General features: G+C 38.6%; 1 protein-coding gene across 2 annotated transcripts; it reads right to left on the bottom strand.

The window, feature by feature from the left end:
- Positions 1-1,003: 1,003 nt before the first annotated feature.
- On the bottom strand, positions 1,004-12,692 carry LOC134224600 (B-cell receptor-associated protein 31). Of its 2 annotated transcripts, none has more exons than XM_062704013.1 (4): positions 12,511-12,692; positions 12,136-12,399; positions 1,652-1,935; positions 1,004-1,554 (listed from the first exon to the last, which is right to left on the bottom strand). In XM_062704013.1, the coding sequence occupies exons 2-4, from the start codon at positions 12,362-12,364 to the stop codon at positions 1,375-1,377; spliced, it is 693 nt and encodes a 230-aa protein (XP_062559997.1). In that variant the 5' UTR covers positions 12,365-12,399; positions 12,511-12,692; the 3' UTR covers positions 1,004-1,374. The 2 variants fall into 2 exon arrangements, with proteins under 2 accessions (XP_062559997.1, XP_062559996.1); XM_062704012.1 differs by having other exon boundaries at positions 1,646-1,935; positions 12,511-12,684.
- Between the last annotated feature and the right edge of the window lie 1,616 nt (positions 12,693-14,308).

Below are 14,308 nucleotides of genomic sequence, written 5' to 3' on the forward strand. Positions count from 1 at the left end.
TCTTAGAAACGGTAACTTTGAATTTTAATAATATTTTTAAGAGAAATGTTTTACAATCTTGATCTCGTGGCCATGCGGTTTGCGGCGCCGGTCGTCTGAGCGTATGATATATTATGTGTATGTATCAAGTGCTTCAGGCGTTTTCCTGATTTTAAAGATTTTTTATATCTTTACAGATCTATGGATGCTTAAGATTTTACACATTTTTTGATATCCCGATTTTCAGATCCTTGAAGTGACCCAAAGCCTTCCGACTCAGATCATAGCCATGACCGAAACTTTTCAGAATATTTGACATATTCCGTGCATCATACTTATTTTCAACATTCCCACTTTCTCGAGACCCTTAAGGTTATTCAAATGCTTTTAGAATCCTATGATTTTCTACGGCTTTCCTAGTCTCTCGAATTCACTGTCTGGGACTGTCCCGCATAATACTAGACGTATGGTCACTTTAGGATTGAGGATATGCCAGGTCACATTTACGTGAATCATTAGAAAACTGTAGAATAAAGCTTAGTACACTTTTATAGATTCCACTAATAATATACCGCAATTAGCACAAATAAGTGTTGAACGGCAAAAAATTAATCCTTTTTGTTTGAATTAAATACTAAAACATTATTTCGAAAAAACGATAATTTCTATTAAGGTTTATTGAATTTAATAGACTTTAAATCGAGTACTTGATTGATTCAAGTACTTCAATTCGATACTTACTTGGTATCGAATATCAAAGTATCGATTCCAAAAGTACTTCGTATCGAATCAAAAGTATCGAGTATTTACTCGTATTTACTAGTATCGATTCATCCCTAGTTATAAACAGTAACTTGATGCCAATGCCGTAATCTATAAATGCTATTGGGGAGGTTTAAAGTTATGAACAAAACCACAATATTAGACTAGCAAGACATTGTAGTCATTCGCCTCAATTGAATTCTATTTGTCTGAAAATAAATGGACTTTTTGTTCTATGCCAATATAAATAAACAAAAGATCATTTTAATAATTAAACAATTATTTATTTCATTCAAACAACCGAACGTCAGAAAAGGTACACACTTAAGTAAAAAGCATGTTTTATGTGTCGTGTAGTAAGCCTTAGAATATTTTTTTCTCAATCCCTACCCTCGGTAATTTAAAATAATAGGACTTATTCACAGTCCATTGGAGGAAAGTAACTACCTAATGAATTTCATCATCCATAATAAGTTAATTTGCGATTTGTTCTTAAACTCCTGTGCATCTAGCATTATAACTCTGGATGGGTTTGGCGAAATGGATATTAATGTCAGTATTCAATACAGAAAATGGTGAGGTGATACATTTGATGAACCCTTTAGAAAAAAAGCTCAAATATAAAAGCTTAGTTTAATCACTTTTGTCGTTGCTGGAGATAGCAATTTTCCTCTGCAACTTGCTATATTCCTCAGTCAATCGGTCGTATTCGCGATTAAGGCTTTCCGACTGTGATTTCATCGCTTCCTTATCTTTGCGTTCGCGTACTAATTCGCTCTCGAGTTCGGCGACGCGTTTCTTCAGTTCGTCAGCCTGTAACGGGGCAGAGATAAAAATGTTATTTGATATTTCGTAATGATATATTTATTGGTGTTTTGTGAAATGCATTGAAAAACCCCCTTACACTAACTTCGTCCGCCGATGGAGCAGAGGGTTTCGGTTTGTCTCCGGTTTCGTCTTCCTTCTTCTGTTGCGACAGCAGACTGCGAGCGGCGGCGGTGGCACTTTGGGCCTGCTTCATCGACGCTTCCGACTGGGCCAGTAGTTGGGCTTGGGATGTGATGAGCGAAATCAACCGACGAATGACCAACGACAGAAAGATGGCAAATCCGGAAATGTAGAAGTTGCGCTGGGCACGGAACAACCGCATGCTGTGCTGCATACCCACGTTCAGGTGCTGTTCGGCGGCTGGGTCTGTAGGAAATGAGAATAGATTTGTGTCAATCTTCGTTCGTAAGACGAGTATGGCGTTCAACGAAACGATTTCTTTGACTATTTTTCGTTGTGTAATATTATGTTTGTTAGATTTTTTGTTATTTTTTAATCATCCAATGCAACAACTTCATAAGATTTTTGTTTTGTTTTGCAACTTCATTATAGATACGCATTTCGTCCCCAAAAAATCGTATCCAGTGTTGCGTTCTTGACTGGACTAAGAAGACGAACAATTCAGTGTAACTTCTGAATTTCTTGACTGACTTTAACCAAATTTGGTACATATAGAGTAGGAGGAGATGATTATATAGGAGGTGGGAGGGATTTGAAAAAAAATGACATGGGGGAGTGATTTACAATGTTATGAAAACTCATATGTGAATCTGAATATGTACGTTATGTGGAAGATATTGATTTGGAAAATGTATTGGAGGTAATCACTTTCCCTTCGATGGGACTCGAACCCATGACCCTACAATACGCTAGACTGGGCTTGACGACCGACTGGCAAATAGCTTACACAACCTCACTTGATCAGTACAGTTGCACGGTGGTCCCCTGACCGTTATTAAGGCTCAAGACTCCATCACAATGTTTTGAAAATTGATGACTGTATCACTTGTTTGTAATAGTGATGCAATTGGTACGGAAAAGTGCAGCAGCGATAAATAAAATGTTGTTTACAACTGGGGTGGGTGGAAATGGGGTGGTAAAAATATGTCAGCTGATGCATAATGTTGGCTGACTTGACGAATTGTTTATTTTATATCATAAGACATGTTCATGGTGTATCAAATATATGCGTATTTATCGGTTTATTTATTTGTATACACCACTTGGAATGTAATAGAAGCTTACGTAACATGTTTAAATATTTATTTTTGGTTTGGTCGGATTGAACCGACAAACAGCAATGACTTTTTCCAATAAATAAATCTGGCAACGGCGAAGAGATGATTATTTTCCTGTGTATGCACATCTTTGTTTGCGTGTTGGCTGGCGTATACGTTGTATTGTTCGAGTTGAATGAAGTTGCATCGCGTAGATTTTGTACTCACCATTTCACTTATTGCGCTAGTGAATTTGAGGCTTCCGCATTTTATTGCATTCACAATACGGTCGTCAAATTTGTCTCTCACTTCGATTTTTGCAAAGCAGTTTTCAACAGTTTTTGGGCGTGAATTGAATTAATTGGTAGTCAAGGTTGACGAAAAATGTGAAACTCAGTTAGTGAATATGTTTTAGGAGTGATAAAATCAAAGAAACAATGGGAAAAGATCCAGTGAAAAATCAAGTGAGTGTGTATGTGTTCGATCCGAACGTTCTAACGTTAGTATGCGTTCGATGAACAAACGAACATCGACCTACAAAAAAGGCAGTTTTCAGCGTTTTCCAGCAATTCCTCAGTAATTGCTGGTTTTGATAAGTGAAAAATTAATATGGAAATGCCATGAATATATTATGATAAAGGGTAAGTCCGTAAATAGCCCCAAAATATTGAATTAATTCAAAACTTTATTAGTATTAGTGCGGATTTGAATAAAATCATTGTCATTATCGGATTGATTACGGTTTATAGAGCCTTAACAAAAAAAAATCTCCATCAAAACTAATAACCGAAGCTGAATTCTGGGGCTATACTGCATCTCTGGACGAAATTTGAAAAAAATCGTAGGGCCCGTTTTGGAGTTACGCCCTTTTTAAGACGTAACTGATATATATCGAAGAAATTCACAGAATTCTGTTTCAACGCGATCTGTTTTTTTAAGTTGTATCCCCATCTAAAATGATTATCGTATATAAATAATTATCTGACTTTTCTCTGGATTATTAGTGGTTTTAGGAACATGTTGCATGGATTTTGATCATAAATGAAAGCCACACGATCAAAAATTCAACCGAAACAAAATCGTGTGGAAACAGAATTCTGTGTATAGCATCTCATCAAATACATATTTCTATACTTTCAAGGCATCGTCAGCGATAAAAAAAGATTTTATTTCTGTTATAGCCATTAAAAATTCTATACAAAATTGGTGACTATGACGATAAGTAATATGAGATTTGTCTAAGAACATTTAAAAATAAGATTAGCTTTATCTTATGTCTACATTCAATTCTAGCCAACTAAGTATGATTAACCCTTTTTATTTATGTTTAAATTAAATGGACAATATCAAATGCACACATATCTTCTTTTCGCAATAAATTTCAGCTCGCAAGAGATGGGTTTTACAGCTTCGGCGTATATGTCGATATATACTCTTTGTGCCATCCCTGCCCATGGCCGAATGTATTACAAAATTCTTTTATATAAAATTTTGGGATATGATATTTGGAGGTTTTCGGAAGATCCTAACTTTTCCAGGAGACAACGAACTTATCAATTGCGACATAGAATCCAGGTGAAGGTTCATATGAGGAGTTGCAAACATTTTGAAAATGCTTCAAAACCTTTAAACAAAAACCACAGATGTCATTCACATAGGGTAATTGTACCACTATTAATAACATGCTCCGATAACGCCAACAATTTTAGATTTAGAGAAACGACATATTAGAAAAAAGTTTTAAGGTCCATTAAGGGTTACTTGTTTATATAAAAACACAATTGTACATAACATGTGACAAAAGTTATTCTATATAAAAGTTATTGATTTCAACTTGATACGTGTCATTTCCAATGCTCTCGTGCATGCTTACTGTTGAAAAAAAAAACTCAAAGGTGCAGCCCAATCGGGTTGTACGCAAAGGTGACGTAGGACTACGTACCTATACGAAATGGAGGGTAGTTTTCATCATAATTTGTGTAAATTTATTATCATTGTGCAAACTGCTCGGAGGTCAACCGAATCAAGAAACTGAAAGTAGCTCCCAGTTGGATGAACCAGCCATGGAAAAAAACGACTCATCGGCCGCATCGCCACTGAAGCCACTCGCCTATCTTTCAGTGGATATCATCAGAATCCTAGAAGACATTATGCTCAAAAATGTCCGGAATAAAGGAAAAATAAGCAGAATCGGAGGTGGCGCGAAACCAAACACAAATATATTAATTTGCAACGTTCGACTTCCGCACGCGATGGAAGCGTACATGCATCATTTTCTATTGCGTTGGTGGCAAAGTGAGCGGGACTTCAAGGATAAATTACAAACAGTCCTTTTCAGGACTTAAACTATTTATCCAAGAAGAGGTTTTGACCGTTGGGAAAATTGTTTACCAAGACAAACAGACTGTTCGGCTGTTTAACGACAATGACGATTTTGGAAAGATTTATTGTTTTTAATAATGCGCCATTTGAAAAACTAAGGCAGCTAAACGACATTTTCCACTAAGGCGGCGTCTTCATCGATTTGGTCGTCGTCGACGGAAAGTGAAACTTTCTGGCAAGATTCTTTGGTTTTGATTCGTTAGTCATTAGAAATGATATCGATTTGTTCCAGGTTACCATCGTTTGGCGACGACAGAAAGTTTCCCTTTGGTAGCACAGCCACAAGCGCGCGTCGGAGGGAGATGATGCAATGAGTTTGTTCAAATGGATGGCGTCAGTAGCAGTCAAATGGAATTTCCTCACAAGATTTTGATTTGTTGTTGAGGTTGAATGACGACCACCAACGCAGAATTCCACTACCAATTCGATGATTTTCCTTCGAAAATGCTACCAGTCCAGAGAGCCTCCGTGCTGCTGTGTTCGCTCCGCTGCGTCCGCTCTGCGTAAAATCTTGTTCAACCGCTCTCTGCGAAATCCCGATCAAAATGGCTCGCGCGCGCCGAACAGCAGCTTTCTTGTATTTAATAAATTAAGCCCGTAAGCCCCGCACCTTTGTGAGCTGATATGGGTGTAAATATAAAGTGCACTAATAACGATTAATGAAGGGGCGGGCATAATGGAATTACTTCATTAGATATAAGAAAGCTGCTTTTCGGCGCGCGCGAGCCATTTCGATCGAGATTCCACTACGAGATGTTGGATTCAATCAAAGTTAATTGCCTATTTCCGGGGATTAAATCACCCGACTTGGACATTAATTTACAATGTTATCATCTTCATTGATTTTATACAAAAGAAGGCTGATCCGACTATCCGAAATAAACTTTCTTCGAAGTGCAAAACTCAATCGTAAATAGCGAATTTGATAGCGCGTCGGAGGGAGATGATGTAGTGAATTTTAATGGATGGAATCACTAACAGTAACCAAACTACCACGCCAAACCCGATGCCACCGAAACAGTCCATTTTCGCAATTAACTCTTTCTTTTCATAAAATGTTGATCCTGAGAAGAACCAATTTTCTTTTCCTAATGTTCCTTTCCAACTAACTGACACCACAATTTGTAATAAATTTTCAGCATCGGCACTGGCACTGCGGGATCGTCACAGTGCTATTTTTATGGTCAACCTTTTCTTCATATGAAATTCTGGTTCGTTGAGGTTGAATGATCTGCAGCAACACATCGAGCTCCACCACCAATGCGATAGATTTTCTTTGAAAATGTTATTAGCGCCTTTGTGATGCTGTGTCCGCTCCGCTGCGATCGCTTTGATGCGTCTGCTCTGCGTAAAATCTTGTTCAAACTGAGGATTAGATCCAAACCCGCAAGTGTGCAAGTTTTTGATTTGTGATGTCTGTGCTAGTGATGCATGTACGTGATTGGTTGGTTAACATATTTCTAAACTATTTATCAATTATCGATAATAAATAGTTAAAAATCAGTATTTTTATATAAATACAAGAAGCGTTGATTAATCCTTGATCGAATGGTCAAAAAACGGCTGAGATATTAAAGTTTAAAGTCTATCATATTTTCGTGACTGTCCCGATTTTCGCAATCGTAAAGTGTATTTCAATATAGAAAAGACAGACGTAGTCCTACGTCAAAAATAACAAAAATGAGAGCAACGCAATTTGCACTTCAATTGTATGTTTTTGATTGATATTGTTATGGGTACATGTATTCAAAGAGCAGTAACCCATCTGTTCTTTACTAAAGCTTCATCCATACATACGTCAACAAAGTTTCTCAAATCCGCATTATTTTATAAAATGTGCCAGCATAGTGGTATGCTCAGTGAAGGCGTTTTTATGCTTAAGATAACTTCGAGGTATCAGACATAACCCTACACCTTAAACCCATAAATCTGCCCAGTTTGTTTTAACACTGCTTTTATGTAACGTTAACGAACAAAGAGTGTTCACGTGGATTGAAAGAGGAGGACACTTCATCAATATAGAATCACTGTCCTTGTCGGGAATTAGATGTATTTTTCGCAGCACGCCCGACTTTTTCAATTTTTATTAGTAGCTGAATATTTACAATAGTCCTGGAAACGCCGCTCTTAAGATTTTCTCGGCTTCGCAATTAGTCATTATTCCTATTATCAGGTTTATAATCTTAAGGTCACCTGCAATAATGTACTCGAAATGGTTCAATTTGACAAACTGTTCCATATAAAAACGGTACGAATTTTCCAGGTAATAAGTGTGGATACAAAGACAACACTTGTAGCCGATTGTCGCCAGGTTTTGAAATCTTTGTTTGATCTGGAATTATTGAAATCGACACCATTTTCAATAAACACATTTTCGTCAAAGATATGTCTACTGTTTTTAATACATTGAATCAAAGCTGGCACATCATTGTAGTATGCAACTGGTATATCAGCAAACTACACCCGATTATATTTTTACACATCCGTGTAAAAAAATATCCCGGACAAAATTTTTGCAAAGTTGCTCCATTTTGCATGATTTGTGGAGAATAATAAAACTTTTTTTACATGGATTTTCAAATTTTTAACTGAAAACTTTTTTTACGCGGAACGCATCCTCCGTGTAAAAAAAAGAATCGGGTGTACTTTTATGGCTGACGACTCAATGGAAGTTGAGAAATATGTATAATACGAGATATTATATTGATTTTCTTCGATATCATACAATTACGTCTTAAAAAGGGCGTAACTCCAAAACGGGCCCTATGATTTTTTTCAAATTTCGTCCAGAGATGCAGTATAGCCCCAGAATTCAGCTCCGGGTATTAGTTTTGATGGAGAATTTTTTTTGTTAATAACGCTCAGGGGAGCACCGTGAGTTGCTGATGAAGAATGTGCATAGCCGCCAGACATTCTAAATACTCACGCTCCTTTAATGTGGACGTGTACTATACACATGTGGAAGTGTTGGCTTGAGAAATGGATTGCGAGTGATTTGATTATGCGTCCAATTTGGGAATCTCGAGCTCGTTCAGTAGCCGCTGGGTTGCGAAGGCCGACGGAGGTCCTTTGTAGCTTAGTTGGTTAAAGCACCAGTCTAGCGTACTGTAGGGTCATGGGTTCGAGTCCCATCGAAGGGGAAGTGGTTACCTCCAACACATTTTCCAAATCAATATCTTCCACATAACGTACATATTAACATATGAGGTTTCATAACATTGTAAATTAACGTCCAAGTCGGGTGGTTTAATCCCCGGAAATAGGCAATTAACTTTGATTGAACTGATGGGGAGTGGTATTGTTGAGGAAATGAACAATTCAATATAATTTTTAAACCGTTGGACAGATTTCAACAAAATTTTATACATATATCCTGAAGTGACAATTATAGAATGATTAATGTAATGGTCATTAAGGGGATCGATTGGTAGCATTGGTAAGCACCAAGGGACAATATAAAAGAACAGGATCACCGTCTTCGACCAGAGGTGACACATACTGAATACTTAACACCTAACATTAGACAACGGACGCGTCATTCACACAACACCCAGGACCAGTGGAGAATTTTTCGTTTTCTGAAAAAGTTTTCTCTTTGCTAGGGCGGGAATAGAACCCATACTCCACGGCTGACGCCGCTAACCGCACGGTCACGGATCCCACGTCCCACCAGGGAGCGCTGAAAAGCGCATTGAGACTGATGCCAGTTAAGTCTCAATTATGGTTCTGGCAGCGCGCGTTAATGGATTTTGTTTTCGTTATTGCTATATTTTGGATGCGAGAGCTGGCAGTCGAGACATTCTACTAGTAAGGCCAAGTGACACCGACCTGAAACGGCGTGTGGGCTAATTGCAAGGCTGTCTTCTGTCCCGTGGCACGCCAAGTAATATGTCGCCCAATCCTGCCAGTCAATTTTGCCAACTGGGTGAGAGTTGGCTCAGATGATAATTCCTGACTAGCGCTGATCTGGGTCGGAACACGCAAGTGTCAACCCTCGCATGCTTCCTCGGCAAGCATAGATAACACATACATATCGCTAATCAAGTTGAAAACCGGAATACGGGACTATCTTAGTTGGATTTTTCTCGCAATACGTACGTTAAATATAACTTCGCTAGTAGTGCGCTAGTCTAATTAGGCCATAATTCGACTAGCGCGCCACTTGCGAAGTTGGGTTTAACGTACGGATTGCGAGAAAAATCCAACTTCGCTAGTCCCCAATTTTGGTTTTCAACTTAACTGAGTATTATAACATCTCGGACGTGATCATGTCCTCTCTGGATAACCGCGTGAAATACAGCAGGAATCTAAAGATATCTGTGATGACCGTCTCCATCATTGTTGTAGAGGCAAAGCGGGAATGGAGGCGGGACGAGAGATCCGCCTACTTACTGAGAAGAAGGAGTTGGCAGTGCGCCAGGATGCGGAGGCCAGAAAGCAGGCTGAATTGAATATTTTGTTCCTTACTGAGGTAAAACAGCTGGCGGAACACTAAGCTGTAGAACTTCGAAGACCGGTGCAACTCTTAGGCTCAAAAAGGGCGCTTTGGATGCCGATCAAAAAGGAGCTAATGCCAAGCCAGTACCACCAGAGAGGAAGGATACTGCCAAACATCGGAAGAAGGTCAGCAAAAAAAGCTGACTCTAAGGAATGGCGGGGCAAGTGTCTCCAGCAAAAAAGGGTGCTGAGCTGACGTTCGCAGAGAGGAAGGCCTTTTATGGAGAGAGATCGTAAACCCCAAAAAAGCGATACGAGCGGAAAAGGATTTAATTGCTTTTTCCTATTTTTTATGAAAAATTTCTTATTTTTTATTGCTTCTTATTTATATTTTGTACGAGAAAGGCAAAAAAACATTTTTGGATCCTAAGCAGCATCCGGTCGAAATTCTAAGAAGCATCTACTCAGGAATCCGTCTGGAATTCTGAACAGAATCCGTTTGGGATTCTAAACATAATTCATTTGAGATTCTTATAATTCATAATTGGTTCGTGATTCTGAACTAAATCCCGGCCGATATTCAAATCTTCGGAGATTCGGGATCCTTGCGGAATTTGTTTGAAATTTTGAATAACGTCCGTTTAGTATTCCGTTTGAGATTCTGAACATATCTGTTGGCGATTCTAAACTGAATCTGTTTGAAGGTTTCTGAACAGTTGCATTCGATGAGAGACAAACCCTAGTTGATCAATATTGAATATAATCACGATCGGTCCTTGCGTTCAAAAGTTTTGAAGAAAATGGTGTGTTGAACCATATACGGTTGGTTGGTTGTGGTTGGATAAACCTTAAGTAAGGATAAGCCTTCCGAAATAAAAAAAAATAATAAAAATCACTCGCGGGCACCTTACTCAAAACGAAAGAAACGCACAACTTACCGCGTCCACGCAACGTACCCAGCAGCAAATGTAGTCGTGCACACGTTTACGTGAGCATTAATCCATTTGATGCTGGGTGCTTGTCGTGAACGCGGCTTGCACGCAGCGTAAAAAACCGCTACGTGGACATCGGCCCTTGTGCTTTTTAACGGCGCAGGTTTGAGTTTTTGTACAATATTTTTCCCCAAAACCTCCCCAGACTAAGGAACGGCTAAAATTTATCGGCGGCACGGTCAAAAATGGTGGCGGCGGCGGCGACGGCGCACAATTGTACTGCTTTTAATATTTGTCCCATCGTTGCTGGGTTTCCTATTCATATAGGACAGGTTACAGGAAGTAATACACCCGATATGATTATTAATTTACAATGTTCTGAAAAACTCCGTTTTAAATATGTTCATTATGTGTAGAATTTTAATTTGAAAAATGTATTGGAGGTATGGAACCCAAACCCTCCACCCTGAGTGCGCTAGACTGGTTTATCAGTACCGTGACCTGCCCTAATTCCGCGCATCGCCTAATACCGTTGTTTTCATCAAAAATCAGATCCTGGCTATCATGGACATCGTATTATTTGGAAAAAAGTTCAAACATATTATGTTTGAACATTTCACCAAATAATATGATGTCCATGATAGTCAGGTTCTGATTTTTTATGAAAACCACGGTATTAGGCGATGCGCGGAATTAGGGCAGGTCACGGTACCCGTTGCACTTTTCTTTCCCTTTCAACGAACAACCACCATAATTGGTGATATTTCAACGGAATCTTTTGAATTTGAAAAGGCACACAATCAGTGCAGTTAGTCAGATTGTCTTATACACTACAGGAGTATATGCACTATGTGATGCAATTTACTGGAAGATTAGATAAGCATTTCCTCCCATTTAAAGCCAATTTTCATCTTGCAAAAAATAGTTTAATGCAACTTGCCATAGAGTACAACTCGTGGCAAAAAAAATCATCTTTTGTAGTACAAATAAGTAACCAAAAGGGCAACTGGAGTACTACAAAATATAAAAATGCTTTCTAAATCCATGTTTTTTTAGTAGAAATAGGGGGAATGACGGCTTTGGCAGGTTTTGTTCTATTATTGGCAGGAGGGTTTTTTATGACTGACTAGGCTCAAATCTGGCCTAAACATTCTTTGCATATCGAAGAATATTGTGGCCAATTTCATAAAATTTGGTAGACAAAAACCCCCCTGCCAATAATAGAACAAAACCTGCCAAAGCCGTCTTTCCCCCTAGTTTAAAAAGATATTGAATTTTGTTGCAATGTTTAATCATACTAGAGAGAACCACAAAAATGTGTCATTCAGAGAAATCTACAAAAAATATTGTTTTTCGAAGGCTATATTGCCCCACTTTCCCTAACTTCAGTACACAAATAAACATATGCTATCAATGCTTGAAATCACTAAGAACAAGGTCAACCGCATTAAGACAACAGATGACTAAGAGAAATTCAATCATGCAGGTTCATACAGGCAAATCTTCTTAATCACTGACGTGGATTTTAAAGTTGTTTCACCATCCCATCCCTTCTCATCAAACTACGTCATTGCACTCACCCAGTATATGAAACTTACCGACGTGCGAGTACTTCCGCATCTCACGGATGGCTTCCAGCAGGAACAGGACCAGCACGAACAGCAGCAGGTAAAAATAGGTTTGCGCCTGTCTGCTCAGCATCGCCAGGAAGCGACTTTTGAAGAATCGCTGCCATCGCTGGGGGCTGGCCACCGGGAGTACCAGCAGCAGCACGATGACGATCTCCACATAGAGGAAGGCCGCGATCAACGTCCAAACGAGACTCATTTTGGAGTGCGATAGGCTTACGTGCTGGGGTAATTCTAAAAATAGCAGTAAATACGATTGTATTCCATGTTTAGGCATTAAAAAGCAAATAGTTTATTTGGCTGATTGATTTGCGAACAGAAAATATAGTGTAACGTGATACTTACGTTGAACAAGAACAACGAATTGATGATGAAATTAAAACACAAAACAAGATTTTTGTTCTTCTAAAATCACTTCTGTTTTTCACCTGTGGACACACAACTCGAACTTATCTTTCCAAAATGACGACGAATAATGCTCGGCCGGTTGCTTTTTATGTCGTGCAACACCTTACTGTGTTGCATCTGACGGAAAATCGTTCGTGCGGACTGCAGTTCGTGAGTCATGTTTTTATTTACGTGTCCCGGTGTGCGTACAAGATTTTGACAATTGAATTATAAACGTCATGATTATCGAATGCGGGCATTGCGTGACGAAACATACAGTGGTTTTGCTATAAAACATCAATAAGCTACTTTCCCCACGGTGTCTTTGTCCGAAAAGGCTTTGTTATTGCGACTTGCAACGAAAAACACATTTCCCACCGAGGAAATGTTCAATTGACGGGTAGGTCCATTAACAATTAGTTGTACAAATATGCTTAATTATGACAGAATATAATATTTTCAACTCCGGAGATGAGCCAGCCTTGGGCTGAAAGTCTCCTAAATAAAGACAAAAAAAATATTTACAACTATAATGGAACTCATATGGAAGAAAATCTTACGTTTAGTGTGTTTACTTATTCCTCTTCTGCTTAGATCGTCGATCCGTGATGGAATTGCCAGAATTTCAAACTGGAGGTTAGATTAATTCACAAAAGTTCATATGCATGTTACCTACTGCTCTCAGTGTCTCTAATACTAAGGACACACCTGTGGTACTTGTACCATGGATACAAGAGAACAAGAAAATTATTCCAAGACTATCCTTAATAAAGACAATATTTGGTATGGTATTCATTTCAAGATTCTTGTACCATGGTACTTGTACCACCAGTGTGTCATTAGTATAAGGTAGCCTCACACCTCCCGAGGTGTAAGGTAGCCTTAAGCTTGTAGGGTAACCAACTTGATTTGGACCTCTACACATTTTGGACCCTCCTGGCGTTATTTACTTGATTTCTTAACTAAAACGATGCCGCTCCCGCATAAAAATTTACCATTCTGAAAACCAGATAAACTGTTTTGTAACTACAGTTCGTACGGTTACCTATTTGGTATATGGTTTTTGTAAGTTCTGTGCTCACATTACAACCATGGCTTCTGGTTGACAAATAAACTAAACTTTATGAAACGACATTTTAACCATATCTGCTGTTGTACATGCTTGCTGCCAACCTCGGCATAAGAATTTTGCTGTCAAAGAAAAAAATGTCTGCGAACTCCGAGTTGTATGTTTTCACTTTTTTTCAAAATTTATACCGGGATATTTAGTGTTTGTGTTAAGGATAAATGAGGGATGCCATATAGTTTATCACCGCTTCTTCCATAATCAGGTAAGTATTGGGTCCTAAAATGAAGAATCGGTACTCGATTTTCTTTCAGGGAACGATGAAGGTAATCATCCTGAACGTGTCAGTTTTTCTTTCGACTCAAAAATCGAAAAGAACATTGTTTAATTTGAAATTAAAAAATAGATGAAAAATGCTTCCTCGACATTTTCGGTCTTGTTTGACGTACGGATTCAAACGCACTAGCAAAACACCGCAGGGCACTTGACTCAACCTTTGACAGTTAATATATGGGCCTGACGTTTTGGGCTGATGGTTCATTCGTTCTGAAATGTTGCACAGCCCAAAATTTGCTTTAAAATGTCTTAAACACAAAAATATTATTTTTACTGATTTAGATTTTTACCAGAATTTGTATAACATCGGTTCAAGTATTCTTGACCGATGCACTATCGTTTGCAACCATAAAC

This window comes from Armigeres subalbatus, chromosome 3, assembly GCF_024139115.2.
Source record: "Armigeres subalbatus isolate Guangzhou_Male chromosome 3, GZ_Asu_2, whole genome shotgun sequence".
Taxonomy (NCBI): domain Eukaryota; kingdom Metazoa; phylum Arthropoda; class Insecta; order Diptera; family Culicidae; genus Armigeres; species Armigeres subalbatus.

Excerpts from the sequence above, each read along its gene's own strand:
- LOC134224600 (XM_062704012.1), bottom strand. The coding sequence starts at position 12,364 with ATGAGTCTCGTTTGGACGTTGATCGCGGCCTTCCTCTATGTGGAGATC. Across the intron at positions 1,936-12,135 it reads GCGGAAGTACTCGCACGTCG|ACCCAGCCGCCGAACAGCAC; the intron begins GTAAGTTTCATA and ends CATTTCCTACAG. Across the intron at positions 1,555-1,645 it reads CATCGGCGGACGAAGTTAGT|GCTGACGAACTGAAGAAACG; the intron begins GTAAGGGGGTTT and ends GCCCCGTTACAG.